At 40.0% G+C, this 20712-nt stretch overlaps 1 protein-coding gene across 10 annotated transcripts in view; it reads right to left on the reverse strand.

The window, feature by feature from the left end:
• Positions 1-20712, reverse strand: part of LOC140197686 (receptor-type tyrosine-protein phosphatase delta) — a 606878-nt gene that overhangs the window by 85570 nt on the left and 500596 nt on the right. For 6 of the 10 annotated variants that reach the window (XM_072258000.1, XM_072258002.1, XM_072257999.1 and 3 more), the window contains 3 exons: positions 19587-19628; positions 18983-19080; positions 14037-14160 (listed from right to left, as the gene is read on the reverse strand). In XM_072258000.1, the coding sequence (XP_072114101.1) occupies positions 14037-14160; positions 18983-19080; positions 19587-19628 (264 nt within the window). The remainder of the gene's footprint in view (positions 1-14036; positions 14161-18982; positions 19081-19586; positions 19629-20712) is intronic. The other 4 variants (XM_072258008.1, XM_072258009.1, XM_072258007.1 and 1 more) reach the window with 1 other exon arrangement.

A 20712-nucleotide genomic window follows, 5' to 3' on the forward strand; every position in this document is an offset into this window, starting at 1 on the left:
CCACTACTGGAATAACCATACAACAATTACAGCACGGAAACAGGCTATCTCGGCCCTTCTAGTCCGTGCCGAACTCTTACTCACACTGTGGAGAATAGTTGTGGAGACAGAGACGTTTATGATATCCACAAGGCTGCCTGATGTTGTAACTGTAAAGATTGAATTTATGGGTCTAAGGAGAGATGTTGGGGGAGTGGGACTAGATGGATTTCTCTTATAAGGGAGGGAACGTTGACTCAGACCATGAGAGGCCTGCGTCGGGCATTTTCATGCCTTACAAGGCGCAGATTGGAAGTCTGTGTGGGGCGCCACTCCTCGCACAGATTAGAGCAATGTGTGATTAAGTGCCTTGCTCAAGGGCACAAACACGCTGCCACAGCTGAGGCTCGAACTAGCGACCTTGAGATCACTAGACGAATGCCTTAACCACTTGGCCACCTGCCCAACACTTATAAGGAGGTAGTACAAACTCAAAGGGCCACATGATCTTTATCCCTGCTGTAACCACTTTGTAACTCTGCGACTGAGTTCTTACAATGATTTACAGTGTCTTGGAAAAGTATTCAACTATTTTCACAATCTACTGTCTCATTTTCTAAGTTTAAAATATATTGTAGGATTTTTAAGCTCATCTACAAAACATTGTGCACCATGTCAAATCAGAAGAAAAATTCCAAAACTCATGACGTTGAAAGGCTCATTCAAAGTCCTGACCTTAACCTGACTGAACATCTCTGGTAAGACCTCAAGACTGCTGGTCACCGCCACTCCCCAACTAACCTGGCACAGCATGAGCAATTTTGCAAGGAGGAATGGGTAAATCTTGCTCAATCATGTTGTGCAAAGCTGATAAAGACTTACCCAAAAATACTACTGGCTGTAATATCTGCAAAAGAGGGTTCAAGTAAGTACTGAGCTTGTCACCCTAGCAATCTGAATCTCACATCAGTCCAATACACATGTTTGGAATACTGTAATCCTTCCCCAGCAACACACAAAGAATGCTGCCAGAACAGGTAGACCACAGAGCATGAGAAGTCAATGGATTTGATCAGGATAAGCTGCCTTTGATCAAATCTAAGTAAAACACTGAATCCAATAGTGGATTTAACAACTTCAGTCAATTAACTAGTCCAAATTTTTTATCTCCCATTTCCCTCTGTTCAGTTGATAAATTCATCCTCTCCTGTTCATACCTTCCTCCAGATATAACTTTCAGCTGCTTGATTTTGAGGGTTATGGGGCAAACACAGGTAAATGGGACTAGTTTGTTGGGTACCATAATAGGCATGGACAAAAATTGGGCTGAAATGCCTCTGCCCACATTGTTATTACTCTATGAATAAATTTGCCTCACAGCCCCAGTGAGCTCTAGTGCTGTCTATATGGAGTTTGTCCGTTCTCCTTGTGACCATGCAGGCTTCCTCTGAATGCTCTAAATTTCCAAAACTCAAAGGATGTTAAATCACTGAGAGCATACTACATTGGCACCGGAATGTATGGCTACTCTTGCAGGCTGCTCCTGGTGTGCTGGTCATTAATGCAAACAATGCATTTCACTGTATGTTTCAATGTACATATGATAAATAAATCTGAATCTAAACCTTAGTGCATCACTTGTTCCATTCAGTTTCACCAGCCAATCACAGGCCTTCCCTTTTGTTTTCTCTGCTCCTCCACAAATTTTCTGGAACTTAAATCCGTTTTACCACTAATGTTTTCCAATTCTGACAAAATTAACCTGAAGCCTCAACTGTCTTTTTCCTCCCTCCGCAAATACAGCCTTCCCTGACAAGTAATTCTAATATTTTGCGATGTAAAGAGACTATGCTTCAGGCAGAGCTGGGTCATAGGTGCCAACTGTGGAGCACTTGTATCATTCTTAACTAACGGAAGAAAGAATGAATCCATACCCCAGTGCAGATATTTGAATATAGAATTTAGCCTGTCTCCTTAGATAGTTGTAACCATGGGAAACAACTATCATTTAGAATTTAATTCCACGTAGACAGCAAGATTAACCAGAGAGACTAACCCTTTGTTAAATTAAGGTTTAACCGTATAATTGACTTTATAGAAATCTACGGTTTGTCCATTGACTTTATGATACACATTCTTCATTTGCTCTTAATAATTACCATGGTCTGCTATAGGAGGCTTTGTTACGGTTACTCCTGCTGAACTAATTGCATAGCTCATAAATTTTCAAAGGGAGATTAACATTCAGTAGTCAAGCATTTCTGCTTCCTAGTCATATTCCTGCCTCAGCTAATCTGAATATATCTCATAACTTCAATGGAGCCAAATACCTTCACAACATTCTTTGTATAAATTCAGACAAAAATATATTTTGTAATTTTTAAAATGTAATGACTTTAAAACATGCCATTATAGTGCCTTTGTGGTTTATTAGTGAAGGGTCTGCATAAATCAGAAATTAACAGCTAAAATTAATGTATTTTTTTAAACTGCACGTGCTGAAAATGTGAAACAAAAACAGAAAATGTTGGATAACTCAGCAGGTCAGGCAGCGTCTGGAGGGAGAAACAATCATCAGTTTAGTTCTTCAACCCTTCAACAGCTTCCTATCATGTCCATACAGATGGAAACAAAATCCACATTGATAATATTTCAAATCAAAGATGTAATGGAAAAATAAAGTGTCTGGTCACTTCTGCAGTGACTCTGCTAAAGTAGCACAGCTGTCACATACTTATTCACCCATTAAAATGATGTTAGCATTGCATTTTATTCTAAAAGTACTTCCTTCATTTATTAAAACTTGATTTGTCACATGTACTGTACATTGAAACATACAGTGAAATGTGTTGTTTGAGCCAACGACCAACACAGTCCGAGGCTGTGCTTGGGGCAGCCCACATATGTTACCAAGCTTCTGATGCCAACACAGCATGCCCACAACTACCAGTCCTTACTAACACGTACATCTTCAGAATGTGGGAGGAAACCCATGTGCCATGGGGAGAAGGCAGAAACTCCTTACAGACATCGGTGAGAATTGAACCCCATTCACTGGCCTGTAAAGTGTAATGCCAGCTGCTACGCTACCGTGCTAATTGTGATAATGTACCAACAATCTAGAGCTCAAGTTGTTTTCTATTTGTATGCCACATCTGAGATGTTTATTATTTATTAATAGTTTGAATGGGAAACTGTAAATGGTTCATTGTCCATGAAATGAATACAGCAGCTATCTTGGTCTCTGAGCAGGGATATATACCGACTTTACAAAGCTGCAAGGGTACTGAGCGGGGTTTACATGTCTCTAAGGCAACACACACAAAATGCTGGAAGAACTCAGCAGGTCAGGCAGCATCTATGGAAAAGAGTGAACAGTTGACCTTTTGGGCTGAGACCCTTCTTCATGACGTGTCTCTCTAGTTTAGAGAAAGATCAACCAAGCCACAAATGTCCATATACTCTGTGCTCATTGACCTTTGACTGCCAACGAAGTGTTTGAAATGGAGAGGGGTTTAGAACAGCAGCCCCAGAATAACTCTGTAAAATGAATGGCAAAGGACACTCAGGAAAAAACATGCTTCTGTTTTGGAGGCTTTCACAACAGACTTAGTGTAAGTTCAGTGAGGCTGTTTCCCCAACCTTCTCTTAACCTGGCAAGCCCACATGACTTCAAGGTAGCATGATTTTAAAACCTCTCTGCACTGACTTGCAACATACTGTATCAATGTCCTCAGACATGCACTTAATGCCCATTAACATAGCCTACCTAATAATCTGGAAAATAATCTTTATTGGCAGTCCCTGCCTCGACTGATTTTACTAATCCCAACCTGTAACTTTACAAACTTAATAGATGGTTTTCTTGAAGATATCCAGCACGGGTTACATATTTACAGTGTAAAGATTAGACTTAGTTCAGCTTGACAGCTTGAAAGCAGAACTAACTGTTATTACGCTCTCTTTCTCCCTTCTCTTGCTCTCTCTGGGTTCATAAAGTGACTCATATACTGCAGCAAAATGCCACTAAACACACACAAAAAACTCATTAGTCTAAGACTTGCAGCAACAATTTATATTCATGTAAATAAATTGACCTTTTCTGCTCTTAAGCACTGTACAAAGTGATATTACATAAGCTATCTCCTCAATATTCAAAACAAAGTTAATTATCTTGAGGGAAATGAAATTCAAGAAAACTGGAAATTATTTTGAAAACTGAAGGCTCTTCAAAACCAGCACACACAAAAAATAGTAAAATATTGTGAACACTGTGCTCTCATTAGTGTTGACTGATGACCATCAATTATTATTCTTACAGAACAAATGTAAGCCAAGACTCAGTCAATATCACAAACGTTTCACTGCCAATGGTAAAGTATGGCAAGGTCAGAATGCATAAACTTCTCATATTTAAAATTGCTCCATTTTCTTATCCTTTGTGTTACTGTTTAAAATGGGTATTTTTAAAAGAATCAGAACATTTGATTTATAAATTAACTGAAAATCATGGAATATTGCTAATACTTCTTAGCATCTCTTAACTTCAGCGCCTATTGGAAAGTGCCAATGGAACAGCATGCAATGATATAAGTTCCTGTGAGGGCATAACAGGGTAGATGCTGAGATGTTTTCATTAGTGGAAGAATCTCACATGAGGAGACATAGTTACAAGATTAAAGAGCAACCATTTAAAACCGGTGCTTAATAACTCGATATTCACATAATCTCTGGAACTCTGTGGAGGTTCAATCATTGGGGGTATCTTGTAGAGGAAGGAAATGCATTTTGGAAAGATGAGACAATCAAGGGATATGGGGAGTTGCCACGGAAAAGGAGATGGGCAGGTAAACCATCATTATAATGAATTGTGGGGCAGGACATCGGCTCCTTTTATCTTTTGTTCTTATGCCATAAAGTGTCAAGTGCTAGTCCCACACTGCATATTGTTGATCACTGAAGAAAAAAATGTCTGGAAATTTATTGTACAACTTTTAAAATGATTTCCCTGTCAATCCTTGTTCTTCAGTATGTTTAAGAAAAAACTTAATAAAAATATAAATTTTAATTGCAAATAGTATTTGTTATTTTGTGTTACCTTGGGTTAAAATCAAATGCAAAAAAAAATCAAGTTTTAAAGATACAAAGATTTATAATGCATGAATGGTGCCATTTTCAGATAATCTCAATTTGCTTCATGGCAAATTAAGTACTTTTTTCTTGAAGTGTGATCAGCATTGTAATGTCAAAAATTCACGAGGAGCAAGCCCTCAGCACTGCACAGGCAATCCCCCTCAAACACAAAAGTGAGAATAACCAGATATTTTTACAGGAGCTGACTGAAGAACAATTAACAGTCAGGGTGTGGGGGGCTAACTTGCTTTACTTTGCAAGACAGCCGAAGAATACTCCACTTAAGATAACTTTCAGGGCCGTTCAGTAATAGCTCATCCAAAAGGAGACTCCTCCAACCCTAAAGCATTTCTTTCATTGTGCATAGAGTTGAACAAAACAGAAAGCTTTCATCCAACTTGCCCATGCTGATCAAGGTGTCTACCTGGGCCTATGTTTGGCCCATATCCCTCTATCTTATCCATGTACACATCTAAATGTATTTTAAATGTTGCAATTGTATCTGCCTCTAGCACTTCCTCTGGCAGCTCATTCTATACACCCTACTGCCTTCTGCGTGAAGAAATTGCTCCATGCGCCCCCTTTAAACCTTTCTGCCCTTACCTTAACCCTATGCTTCATCTTTGGACTCTGCTTACTAATGTCAGGCTAGATTGCTGTGATTTTTGTTTTAAATCTGCAGATGCTGAAACCTGATGAAAATCTGATATAAGAATAGAAAGCGCTGGAAATATTCCGCATCTGTGGAAAGAACAACAGAGTGAATCTTCCAGATTGAAGACCTTTCTTAAGATTTATTTGTCACATGTGCACCAAAACATACAGTGAAATATGTTGTTTGTGTCAACGACCAAGGCATGACATGCTGAGGACGGCCCTCAAGTGTTGCCATGCTTCCAGTGCCAAAATAGCATGCACACATTTTACTAACCCAAATGAGTATGTCTTTGGAATTGGGAGGAAACCGGAGCACCCGGAGGAGACTCAAGCGGTCATGGTTAAAATATACAGACACCTCAGGGACAGCGGAGGGAATTGAACCAAAATCTTACAGCTGTGCTGTAGAGCATTACACTCACCACTACGCTGCTGTGCCACCCCTTTCATCAAATTTGCAAAAGAAAGATAAATAAAATACCTATAAGTTGCAGAGTAGGTGGCAGAAGGAGCGGATAGGACAAAGTGAGACCAGGGTTGTCATGATGCTGAGTCACCAGGTCAAATGGGTTAGTGGGACAGTGTGCGGGTGATTATCTATGTTATATGTTGCAAGTAACAAGGCTGTGACCAGGTCCAGCCCTAATGGAGAGAGAAAAACTGAGCCAACGTGGCTAAATTCAAGCCAACTCTGCTTACTGCACTCAAGTTTCTGAACTGGCACTTGAACACAGAACTATTCCACTCAGAACCAAGAATACTACCGCTGAGCAGAGCCCTCAGTACAGCAGGCTTACAACATATTGCAAATTTTCCTTGAAAACCCAACAAGAATTTTAGGAATTGTAATCCAGTTGATAACTTCTAAACACAGTTAAGTATTTGCAGCCACAGGAAGCTCACGTTTTAAGATATAATAATCTTTCCACACAGTAAGCCATCTACTGGTGGCACAAAAATATGAATTAGGTCATCAGGCCTTATTTTAATTCCAGTCAAGTTTTCCCAGTGGTTAGGGAAGGTGGTGTAGTAATAGTCTGAATTCTTCACATGGCAAGAAACTGTACAAATTCCCATTTACGATGTTTGCACTAATCTACCAGTAGGCCTAAAAATATCATCAAATCTTCACACGCCAATATAAAAAATGACTCTACCTGTTAAGAGCGTTCTTACCACTTGCACAGTTGAACAATCTGGCTTAGTAATCTGGGCAATCTTTAAACACCCATCATTCCTACTGAGGAAGGTTTAAATTTGTCTCTACTACCCTGCTGCGCCAGAATTTGTCTTGTTTCCTTCTACTTTCTGACACATTACAATAAAGAGTAAATATTCCTGATATATATTTCAACAATATGCCACATTTGATATCAGTAATGTCTTCCCTAGTCCGCCACAGACCTGAACGTTCCCCTTCGAATAAACCAATCTTTAATGAAAGGCAAATCTTTGACATCTGCAGTACAGAAAGTGCTATTAAACCCAGTGCAGCTCATTACCATAGTGACACCAAAATGCACTGCCTCGTTTGCTCCTTACAGCATTGTACCTCATTTGTTTTCAAATATTTCTGTATGTACCTTTGAAAAGATACACTGGGCTCTATCACAACTACACCAGAGTGTTTCAATCTCCAACAACTCTGTGTAAATACATTTGCTTAACCTTTCGCTTCAGTATTTAAAACTGCTGACGCCTCAGCACTGATTTGGAAGAAATGATTCTTTTTTTTCAGTTCACTCTGTTCAAACTGTTCATTGCTGCAAAATATCTTTATTAAGTCTCTGTAAGCTCTCTCTGCTAAGTGAATTAAGGGTCTTGACACAAATTTTACAGTGAAGGAGGGTGGGATCAGTTCTTTGTTAATCCATTAGTGGTCACAGCAAATTAAATCAAACTCATTTGCAACTTAGCTAAAATGTGTATTTTTAAATTTTTAAATATGCTTTAAATTAGTAAGGATTTCTTTTATGTTTATTTGTTTTTTTTCCATAGTTCCATAATGGTTATCATTTTGTTTAAAGCATGATGGAGGTATGAGAGATTAATCAATTTAAATGTAATTACTATTAGAGTTGCTTTCAGTACCAATCATAAAATGACTTGTTTACTGTAAATGTTTTTAGAATAATAATGATTTTTGAATATGCAATTAATCAGTTAGTTGCTACTAATACATTAAATGTTAAAATTATCCCCAATTAATCCTGGTAACTTTGAATAGAACAGTGTGTTCCTATGTTCAATTGCACATTTCAGCATTTTACTAAGTACAATAGCCAATCAAAAACTCTAATTACATCTGCCTATTCTAAGAAATGCAAACTGTAAGCAAAGCACTGATAAAGGCTCTAATCCTCTAACAGTAAGCTTCTTCTATTTTCTTTCTTGACATTAATGAAACTCATACCTTTATAGTTTTTATTTGTTCAAGATAATAAATGGCCTTCAGTGCATTCTAATGCTGCAAAGCTGCTAAGCCACACACACTAAGTAAACTTTGTTAAGAAAACACAACCCAATGATATATGTATTATGGCTATATTTACAAAATTTATTGCGCAATTAACAATACCAGAGCTTTATAGAAATGTTAACAGGAATAAATCAAAGAAATCTTTCCCTTTGTATGTTTTCCTGCTCTTCCCATAATATTTGATTCCTTTACTGATTAAAAAACTCAGCTTTGTGTGTACTTAATGATTCAGATCAATCTGAGGCAGGGAATTGCAGATTTACAACCCTTTGAAAGAAGTAGTTCTTCCCTATTTCCCTTTTAAAAGGGTATAGCCTTACTCTGAGTCTTTTCCATCTGGACCTAGATGCACCCATGAGATAAAACCTCCTCCTAGCACTTAAATTTTAAGCCCTCTCAAGGATCTTCCTTACTTCTTATTCTTCTGACTCCACTGAGGATGAATCCAAGCTGCTCATGAGACAATTCTCCCATTCCTTGGATCATCCTTGTGAACCTTCTGTGGACAGCTTCCAATGAAAACCTATCTATCATAGAACACAGAATGGTTCACACAGGAATGGGCCTTTCCGCCCCCAAATGTGCACCAAATAAATCTATATCTCTTCTGCCTATACATTTATCCATACACCTCCATTTTCTGCACAGTTCTAGATAAGGGAGAAACAAAACTGTTCACAGTATTCCAGAAGTGTGGTCCCTCGACTATGTTGCAGTAAGAATGTCATTCCTTTATATTCCAGCTGCCTTGAAATAACTGCCAGCATTCCTGAATACCAGCTCATCCATCTTTCTAACTCCAAATCCCTCTGTGTGGCAGCTTTCCGCATTGTCTCCCCATTTACCTAAAAATCAGTTTATCATTGTTTCTTCTGAAGCAGACAGCCTTATGATTTCCTACTTAAGGTTCCACTTGCCAACTTTTTGCACGGTCCCCCAACTTATCTTGCTGTAAACTGCATTAACCTCCCAATTTACCTAAGGGATGGTAGAGTAGCGGAGCGTTTAGTGCAATGCTTTGCGGTGCCAGCTGTAAGATCGGGGTTCAATTCCTGCCATTGTCGGAAGGAGTTTGTATGTTCTCTCCATGACTGCACGGGTTTCCTCTGGGTGCTTCAGTTTCCTCCCACGTTCCAAAGACGTACGATTTAGGGTCAGTGAGTTGTGGGCACTGGAATCGTGGCGACACAGCCCAAGCTGTCCCCAGCACATTTAGGGCTATGTTGATCATCGACGCAAACAACTCATTTCACTGCTTCAATGTACATGTGACAAATAAAGCTAATCTTTAAGTCAGTAAGTGTGACCACAATGTTTCTGCTTTCTTCCACTAAATCATTAATGCACACTGTAATTAGCTGCAAGTCTCTGCATTGATCCCTGCTGTATCGGACCTGTTACTGGTTATCAGCCTGAAAACAATCCCCTCACTGCATTCCTTGCCTGTTAGCCAATATCTTCCTTCCAATACCATGAGCTCGTCTTGTGTGTTGGCATCTTATCAAATATCTTTTAAAAGTCAATCTACCCATGTTGTTATACTTAAGCTATTCTGCTCTTCCCTCCTTAATACAAGTCTTGAAAGTTTTTTCAAAACCAGCGGTCAGACTAACTGACTTTCCACTCCTTGCCTCCCATCCTCTTTGGATAGGTATTAGCTTCTGGTTTTTCACCAGAATCCAGCGACTTTTGTTAGATCTGCTTCTTTTAGTATCCAAGGATGCAAACCCATCACATTCTGGGACCCACTAGTCTTTGGCTATATTTGCTTAAGACAGATTCTCCTGTAATGATATACAATTCCTTCCATGAAATTTTAGTATTAATATTTGAAGTACCTATTACTGTAAAAAAATTATCTTTTTAACTCCACTGCCAGTACCTTGTTCCCCATAATTATTTTACATTCTCATTCTTTTAAGGTCCAATGTCCCTTTTGCCACACTGAAAGAGGCTTTTATTTAGTGTTCTAACATTTCTAATTAGTTTACCCTCAGAGTTTATTTTCCTTTCTTGATTTGTGTTTTAGAACCTCCTCTGCTCTATTTCAAAATTATTCCATTTCTTGAGCTTACCAATGAACTGTTGCTAGCTGAAATGTTTTCTGCTTCAACATAATACCCTCCTTAAAATATTCAGTAAGCAATCTTCCCGCTTCATCAGGGTATATTTTTGCTACGAGTCTAAAGTAGTGTTGTTTCTGGCTGTGTAGTCTACGCTCTGCTTCTGCCTCTGTCTTCTTTTGAGTCTGATCACTTCCCATGAATGTCCTTACTTCCCAGCGGCAGAACTATCCCAGGTCTCTGGCACTGAATCTGGCTCTGTGACGCAGAAGGAAAAGGGGGAGAAGAGGAGCATGGTAGTGATAGGGGATTCCATCATTACAGGAGCAGGAAACAGATTCTGTGCATGTGAAAGAGACACCCGGATTGGAAAGTAGAGGATTGGGAAGCTTTTAAAAACCAACAGAAGACAACTAAAAAAAAGCCATCAAGAGAGAAAAGATGAAATACGACGGTAAGCCAGCAAATAATATAAAAGAGGGTACAAAAAGTCTTTATTTTCAGATATATAAGGGAGATGAGAGTGGATATTGGACCACTGGAAAATGACACTGGAGAGGTAGAAATAAGGAAGAAAGAAATGGTGGAGAAACAGCATCAGGCTCAACTGTGGAAGATACTAGCAGAATGACAAAAATGCAACAGTGTCAGGGGGCAGTAGTGAATGTCATTGCTACTACTAAGGAGAAGGTGGTTGGAAATATGAAAGGTCTGAAGGTGGATAAGACCAGATGGACTACACCCCAGGGTTCTGAAAGAGATAGCTGAAGAGACTGTTGAGACAATAGTAATGATCTTTCCAGAATCACTCGATTCTGGAATGGTACCTGAGGACCGGGAAATTGTAAATCTCATTCCACTCTTTATGAAGGAAGGGGGCAGAAGAAAGGAAATTATAGGCCAGTTAGCCGTACTTCAGTGGCTGGAAAGATGTTGGAAGTCCATTATTAAGGATGAGGTTTCAGGGTACTTGAAGGCACATGATAAACTAGGCCAAAGACAGCATGGTTTCATAATGGGGATATTGTGCTGGACAAATCTATTAGAAGTCTTTGAGGAATTAACAGGAAGGATCAGCAAAGGAGAATCAGTGAATGTTGCTTATTTGAATTTTCAGAAGGCCTTTGACAAGACGCCACACATGAGGCTACTTTATAAGATAAGAACCCTTAGAATTATGGGAAAGGTACTAGAATGGATAGACGATTGGCTTGCTGTCAGAAGACAAGACTGTGAATAAAGGGGGCCTTTTTCTAGTTGGCTGCCAGTGACTAGTAGTGTGCTACAGGGGTTGGTGTTGGGACCACTTCTTTTCTCATGGTATGTCAACAATTTGGATGAAGGAGTGATGGTTTTGTGGCTGAGTTTGTGGACAATATGAAGATTGATAAAAAGGGCAGATAGTTTTGAGGAAGCAGGGTGTCTACTGAAGAACAGTCAGATTGGGAGAATAGGCAAAGAAGAGGCAGATAGCATATAATATAGGGAAGTGCACGGTCATGAATTTTGGCAGAAGAAATAAAGGTGTGAATTATTTTGTAGTGGGGAGGAAATTCAAAAATCAGATGTGCAGAGGGCCTTAGGAGTCCTCTGTGCAGGTTTCCCTAATGGTTATCTTGCAGGTTGAGTCAGTGGTAAGGAAGACAGGATACAAAAGTAAGGATGTAATGCTGAGCCTTTTAAGGCATTGGTCAGACCATACTTGAAGCACTGTGAGCAGTTTTGGATCCCTTATCTAAGAAAGGATGTACTGGCATTGGAGAGAGTCCAGAGGAGGTTCACAAGAATGATCTTAAGATTTAAGATATGAGGAATGTTTGATGGCTCTGGGCCTGTACTCAATGGAGTTTCGAATACTCAGGGGGAATCTCATTGTAACCTATTGAAAATTGAAATATATGGATAGAATGAATATGGAGAGGAAGTTTCCTATAATGGGGAAATCTAGGACTAGAGGGCACAGCCTCAGAATTGAGGGATGACCATTTAGAACAGAGATGAAGAAAAATTTCTTCAGCCAGAAGGTAGTGAATCTGGGAATTCTTTGCCATGGATGGCTGTGCAGCCCAAGTCATTAGGGCATACTTAAAGAGGAGGTTGATAGGTTCTTGATTAATTAGCGTGTCAAACGTTACAGGGAGAAGGAAGGAGAATGGGGTTGAGAGGGATAATAAACAAGTCATAATGGAATAGTGGATCAGACATGATGAGCTGAATGGCCCCAATCCTGCTGCCATATCTAATGGTCTACGCCCTACTTTTACTTTCATTAATTCCCTGTTCAGTTTCTTATTCCTGAACACACTAGTTTAGTCCTCTCCAATAGCAACACCCACATATTAATCTTAATCCTTGTTTGTTCAATTTCGACCTTCCCCATAGTTGATCCAAATTCCTCAAGGATCAAAATCTAGTCACTTATCCTCATATTTCAGATCCTAGTAGTACAAGTCACTGTCAGTAATTCCGAAAATACTATATTTGATGTTCTCCATTTGCACTTACTGTTTAACTTCTTTTATCCAGCTTACAATATCCCGTCCTCTTTCCCTGTATTGCTGATCCTGCCCACTGGCTGTTCATGCTCCCTCTCAAAGTGTCATACAGTTGCTCTGTGACATCCTTTACCCTGGCACTGGAGGGGCAGCAACATACCATCATGGAGTCAAGTCTCTGGCCACAAAAATGCCCATCTCTTCCCTCAGAACTGAATCCCCATCTACTGTATCAGCTAAATCCCTTTACACATTCTTTTTCATCCTCTCAGGGGCATCATTGGGTGCTCTGATTTAGGTTCTTGCTGCATTTCCTTGGGAAGCTACCTCCCCAATAGGTTCCTAAAGAAGTGGTCCTGCTTGAGGAACCCAGGGATGAGCTGCCCTTTTCTACTCTGCCAGCACTTGGCAGCCATCCATTCCCTTTCTGCATTGCTGCCATAGCCTGAAGTGTGACCACCTCGCTAACTCTGCTCCCCATGAAGGTTTCAGCCGTAGGGGTGTTCAACATACACAACTCCCGCATATCCCAAGTCTGCTTTCATTGCAAGGTAAATTCTCTTGAGTCTCTCTGCATCAGTCCTTTTACAGGGTCTCCCTCCAAAACATCAACAATTCCTATTCTGCCAGAGATGCTGCTTGACCCCCTGAGCTCTTCCAGAAGATTGTTTACTGGACTGTTCTGCTGTTTCCCCTAAATCTCATCATGCTCTCACAAACTTGCCAACTGCATTTGATCATTGCATTTCAGATGAACAATTCTAGCATAAGGCAAAATAAACGTTTACCATATGACAGAGTTTCTTACCTGTTTCTACTTTTTATGGGCACATTAACAATTTTATTCTGTCATTCTGGTTCAAGACTGCATTATCATGCTGAGTTACTTGGTAAGCCAGGACTGAAATTCAACGAGTCAAAGAGTGTAACATTCACTGCTGTCACACTTACCATCACTGCTTGGGTTTTAACCACGAGGAGCAAAAACAAAATTGATCTCCAACATGCTTACTCAACTCTAAAGTCAATGGAAAAGGAATTTGGGTGGGGCTTTATCAATGTGGTCTCCAGGATGAAGCTCCAATTATAAATGACCTACATTCCCATCAGGATAATTACTGAAGCCTGAAGCAAACATTTTGAACTCCACGTCAAGATTCTACAAATTGTAAGAATTGCCTGACAACCTGGAGGTTGTTGGGCTGAGAGTTTTCCACGTCTGTCACTTACCGTCAATAGCCGATAGGAGAACCCGTGAGTGGTCGTATGCTATTACGTTTGCATAACGATTCTTTGGTTTGTTGACTTCCATGTTTGAGTGTTCCCATGTAAATTGCTGACCCGGATCAATTGACTAGAAAGGAGAAGACAAAAGAAAATCTGTTAAGGCAGGAAATGTATTATTTTTGGAGCCAAATAATTATTTTCCCTTTTTGATTTGGGTTGGATTCTGGTGCTTCTTTGGAGCTTCATTTGTAGCATACTTTCTCCCTCTTGTGTTTAACTTCCTGCTGTATCAAAATGAAAACAGAAGAACTTAAAACAAGCACACAACTTTTAATAATTCTGAAATCTCAAATGGTTCCAGTGCATACCTAAGCTCTGTTAATTCTTTATTTGTGTGCATGTGTTGCCAATGCCTCTTTTAATTAAAAAATTAATAAACTCTTTTCCTTATGGAGAAAGCAAGTTAAAAGTTGAAAGAGGCCTGCATTTCCATAGCAACGCTCACCATTGGTAAATTCCAGAGTGCCTCACAGTTGATAATGTTCTTCAAAGTGTACCCGTTGCATTGTTGTATGCAGAAAAGTGGCAGTAAATATACCCACAGCAACTTGCCACAACATCAATGTGATGTTAGCCACAAAATCTGATTTTGTGACACTGAGTTATGGATAAATATCGGTCATGGCAGAGAAATTTGAAAAATTTCTATTGGCTCTTTTATATCCTAATAAATAAACTTGTAGGTGTTAAGTTTTAAATTTCGTAACATAAAACTAATCAAAAGAAAAACATGGAATCAGGATAATGTGTTTAGTTTTGTTTTTACTTTAGTGAGGCATGTGCCTATGATGTGGTGGCATAATGACTTATGCTATTCACGTTCTTTTACATATAACCTGTAATGAATTACTCCAACAACAAAGAATACTTAGTCAAACAAAATATTTACAATATTACTCAAATATTAAAAACACAACTCTCCAGCCTAAAGATTTAATCACCGTGGAGGATTTCTTATTCTTGTGTGGTAACATCTTTCTTGACAAGAGGGGTCACTCTGCTTGGCAACTGAGACATATGGCTATGAAACAATCTCAGGTTCGGGGGTCTCCTCTGTAACGGTTGTAGGAATAGACTCTGGAACTGCCTGAATGGACATCTTTCTTCTCTAACAATTGACTCTGCTCCCCTCAACTGATCGATGTGAAACCTTCAGATGACATCAGACACAATCTCCACTGTGTAGGAGGGTGGCTCAGTTCTGTCCTTAATCTTTCCAAGTATCTACTTTTGATCACCTCTGTAGAGTCCCTCACCAGGACGGCTAGTGTAGGAGTGAAACATCGAACCTCCTTGGTTGAGGAGCCCTTAATTTGTCTCAGCTGTTGGTCCTGCGTACTCCCTCTGAGAAGGGGTTCGAGCAGATCCAAGCATGAGCAAAGGGACGAGCCAGGAACAGCACAGCTGGTGAGTTGTTGGTTGTGGTGTGTGCTGCATTGTGATAGGAAAGGAGGAAATTGCCCAGCTTCTGCATCAGTGTCAGTGTACTCTGTTCAGCTGACATTGCTCACAGTGCTTTCTTCAGACTCTGCACAAATCTTTCCGCCAAACCATTTGTAGCTGGGTGGTACAGTGCAGATATAATATGGGCTTATTGCATTCATTTCCAGGAATAAATTAAACTTTCCTGCAACAAAATGTTCTGGAACACCAGTCCTTCAAAAAAAAAGGCTTCTCAACACATCAACAGTGTGTGAGGCTGTAGTGGAGACTATTGGGAACACTTCTGGCTACTTTGTAAGTGCATCCACTACTACCAAGAGAAATTTGTGCTCATGAATGGTCGGGCAAATCCTCATGAATCCTCTGCCAGAACAATCCAGGTCATTTCCAGGGATGGGGAAGCACTGCTCTTGGCATCTTCTGTACATGTTGAACGCCCTCCGTCATTATTATTCTTCACACAGGTGCCCCACAAGGCTGCATTCTCAGCCCTTTATACTGTTCCTTATTCACTCAAGATTGCCTGGCCAGGTTCTGTTTTAATTCGACTACACTTTCAAATGATACCACCTTAGTTGTTCAAATCTCAAATAATGAGTCGTCGGGCTACGGGAAGAAGACAGCCTATTGACATGGTGACAAAACAATTTCTCCCGTGACGTCAGAAAAACAAAAGGGCCGGTCAGTGATTTCAGGAGTGGGTGTGGCACAGATGCTTCTGTTGCTGAGGCCAGAAGGGCTCCCAGCTTCAAGATTCTAGGAGTGAATGTCTCCAGTCCTGTCCTTGTCCATCTGCAGAGATGCCACAAGCAAGAAAGCTCACTAATGCCTCTGCTTGCTCAGGAGGCTAAAGAAATTTGGCACGTCTCCATTGATTATCGCTAACTTCTATGAATGCATTATGGAAAGCATCCTATCCAGATGCAAACCAGCTTGGAACAACAACTGCTCTGCCCCAGACAGCAAGAAACTACAGAGAGTAGGGGACCTAGTTCAGCACAATGTGGAAACCCGCCTCCCCTCCATGAACTCTGTCTACACTTTTCATTGCCTTAGTAAAGCAGCCAACATAATCAAGAGCCATTTCCCCTGAAAATAGAAGCCCCCTAATAACACACAATACTAAAAAGAAGTAAAATACACTGATAATTTTGGAAGGGGCAAACACTCTTGCTTGGTTTCATCCATACACAGTAGTGACAGTGTCTTGCACTTCATTACCAAATGAGGGCTTCATTGGCACCAATGAATCAGATGTTGGAAACAGTGAACAGTGAACAGTGCACTTAGCACCGATAACCAAAGAAAAACTTCCACCACTCTGTGCTTTATCACTGTAAAACAACAGAGGATTGCTGTGTTTTCTGTTGCATTACTTGTCTGACCTCATAAAACTAAAGCAAATTTACTGGGACAACGGCAACCTTAAATAACTTTCATGTAATGTTCCAAATAATTACATGGAATTGAATCAGGCTGCAGCTTAAAGTCAACTGAAGGTCAATACCAGTTTTTGAAATAATTTACTTGTGACCAAACAAGCACAGAATGTATGTTCTTATTTACGGCAGATCCTTAAGTGTTCATTATGTACACTGTTACAACTGAGTAAATCTCAAACATGGTAAACCTCATTATTAACTTTTCAGGGTCACTGGTATTATAGGATAACCTCTCTGCTGAAAACAGTAATCTATTTTATAGGCACCAATCCAACTTTCTTATAAAACAAAACACACTTGCTTCTTGCTTCTGCATAATCTCACCTAACACTTACAAACAAACAAAACTAAGCATCTTTAAATCGGAATGTACAACATCTACTTAATCCCTTCATTATTTTGGGAGTAAAATATATTAATTCCCAATTTCACATGCACTGACTGACAAGCTATTCCACCTAAACACTAGACAACCTGGCTCCTGTTTCAGCTATTGTGCTGGTGAAACTCTTGCCTGTAACGTCAATGACTCTGGTTTGCAGCATTCTACTATGGATAACCTCTCACTATCCAATACCCAGTTAAATACAATGAAAAGCAATACACAGATGCAAATCTGGAATAGAACCAGAAAATTCCAGAAACAGGCCAGGCAGCATCTTTGGAGATAGAAGCAGTCCCAACAACTTGAAATGTTAATTGTTTCTTTGTTCTCAGATTTTGACTGGCCTGTGGAGTGTTTCCAGCATCTTCTGTGTTTAAACAAAAGCAACGTTTAGTGTGACCAAACTAAAGCACAATTTGACCAATTCCTGCGAGTTTGCAAGGTTTCCAAGTGAAGCAATGCCTCACTGATAAATATTTTCACCCTTGTTTTTAAGTCCCTCCTTGGTGTTGACCCATTCAACCTGTGTAACCGCTTCCTGCACTGACACATTCAACATGTGTAACCTCTTCTCGTACCGACACATTCAACCTGTGTAACCGCTTCCTGCACTGACACATTCAACATGTGTAACCTCTTCTCGTACCGACACATTCAACCTGTGTAAACTCTTCCTGCACTGACACATTCAACCTGTGTAAACTTTTCTCGTACTGACACATTCAACCTGTGTAAACTCTTCCTGCACTGACACATTCCAAGATCTACATGCTCTTGATTTGAGCTTCTTACACGATTCCAGTTTTAACCACCCATCTGTGATGACAATGCCAGCTATCCATGGCACAGAACTCTGCAATTCCCCCTGCAATTTCCTCTGCTTTATTGGCTCTCTTTTTTCCCATTAAGATGCTCCTTGAAACCTCCTCTGATGTGACTCAATGCCAGTACATAGAACAGGACTGCACAATAACAAGCCCTTCACCTCACAGGGTTTCGTCAAACTAATTAATTACTAATGACATGCCTAACTTAACTAATCTCTTCTGCCTACACAACGTCCATATCCCTCGGTTCTCTGCACATTCATGCACTAATGTAAGAGCCTCTTAAATATCTCTACTGCATTTGCCTCTACTACCAACCCTGGCACCCACTATTCTGTATAAAACATCTCCTTTTGATTTGCCTCCTTCTCAGCTTAAATGCACATCCTCTAGTTTTAGACATCTCGATCCTGGGGAAAAGATACTAGCTATGAACTCTACCTATGCCTCTCATCATCTAATAAACTTCTAACTTGTCTTCTTTCAGACTCCATTGCTCCAAAAATTTAAAAAAAACACTTTTGTCCAAACTCTCTTTCTCTCTAATCCAGTCAGCATCAGGTAAGTAAATTCTGCACCCTCTCCAAAGCCTCCAGATCATTCCTGCAATGGAGTAAACAGAATTGAATACAATACTCCTCATGTGGCTTTACCATAGTAGGGTTGAATGCTCTTCTTTTCTACCACAAGGTAATCCTGAGAGAAATAAAAGATAACAAAATACTCACTCCACTCTGTCACACATTAATAGAAACAAGAAAACTGTCAATATATCAGCAGAAAGTGATTCACCTCATACTCTTGTGAGAACTTCAAGTTGTCATTGGCTTTCAATCGCTCAATGTGATCAGCGAGCTCGGAGATAGGGATTGGTGGATGATTGGCCATGCCTGACAAGTTGGACAAGAATAAAACGTGTGTCACAACAATGCTGCTTAATTGCCCAGCAACACAATACAAGTCTGAAAAGCAATTGTTAGAAGAGCTTGATGTGTAAACTAGTAACCATGTCTGATGTGGAGAGAGGAAACAAAAGCAGGCAGTCTGATTACTGAAAGCAAGACATGCTCAGAAGTGAAGAACTCTCAAGGCAATTAACAGTCACCGATCATGCTCTGAAAGTACACATTCCTATAGTGAGAAGGAATAAGTCTGTGCTGCAGGTTGGCAAGGTTAGCTTGGTAGAGAAGATGGAAGGTTAGCCCTGGCATTAACTGCTGCTTTGAATAATGATAGCGCTGTCATTTCAAACTTATCTCCCTGCAATGTACGGAATGCCATTTACATTGAGTTAGAATGAAAACTACAGCAGGTGAACTACACAACAAACAGCCAGAAGCCTGAGGGAAGTAGTTCAGAAGAGAGAAGACGTAAACTAATGCCAGGGGAAACTAACTTGTTGAATGAAGGTTACCATGGTAACTGGAGGCACCTGAACCTGTAAAGAAAATAGGCGGGGTATAAATAAAGTTTCTGTTCTTCCACCAAAATGAGAAGGAAATTTTCATACAAAATACCGGGAAAATAAATCAAATTGGTAGAAGTGCTGATCAAAAATGTTTTTTGAATATTAACTGATGAAGTAATTCCACTGTACTTGGCTTATAAAAATTACTCAGACAGCAGACATTCACATGCAGTTTACTTTGAATGGCAGGCCTATTACCAGCATTATTCTGCGATACTACACCCACAGATGCAGAAGCTAGAGGTTCAGAAACATTCCTACTGATAGCATACAGCGAGGGTGAGGTGAGATAGTGAGCTGAGGGGGGGGAGTGGAAGGACAAACATTATCAATTAATTTATTTTGCTCATCTTGACATCAGTTAAGCTACACTTGGCTCTGGGTCAATCTCAAAGTCAAGAGTTCCCGCCCCAGTGTAAATCCCTGGACTGTCCCTGCAGTGTAACACAGGCATAATTTTTTTTTGTCCCAGAAAGTAGTTCTCCCCAAACCTTGGCATCTTTCCCTAGGACAGCAAGCATTCATCATCAACTCTCTGCTGCCCTTCATTAATTTCTTGCGGAATATGATGTATCAGGAAGGTTACGATGCACTTTTTACTGACTTTATGTCAACATCTAGCAAAATTTTAATGGAGTGAAATATTAATGGAATGGTTGAAGCAGCAAAACAAACTTCACACAGATATGATGAGTGTATTTGTGTGGAGGAACAAAAATATCACTAAAAGGAGGAAATGCAATGATACCGTGCTTAAACTATGCCCTCAAAAATGGAGACAGAGAAACGTAGTTCTCCTCAAGCTGTTTGTGGAGGGTTATCATGATTGACTAGCAGTGTACTGAAGAAGGAGGCAGGGCAGAACTTGTCAAAGAGGTGATTGAGCAATTGATCAAGGCTGTAAAAGTAAAAGCCAGCTGGCAAAGGTAAACACAGGTTAGGAACAGCTGCACAGATCAGATCAGAGGTTTGAAAATACTCACACCGTGCAGAATCAGGTGTGGAAGACATTTAAGTAATCTCTTCTGTTAGCTTTACCAGTGAGTCACCAGAT

Source organism: Mobula birostris, chromosome 5 (genome assembly GCF_030028105.1).
Source record: "Mobula birostris isolate sMobBir1 chromosome 5, sMobBir1.hap1, whole genome shotgun sequence".
NCBI lineage: Eukaryota > Metazoa > Chordata > Chondrichthyes > Myliobatiformes > Myliobatidae > Mobula > Mobula birostris.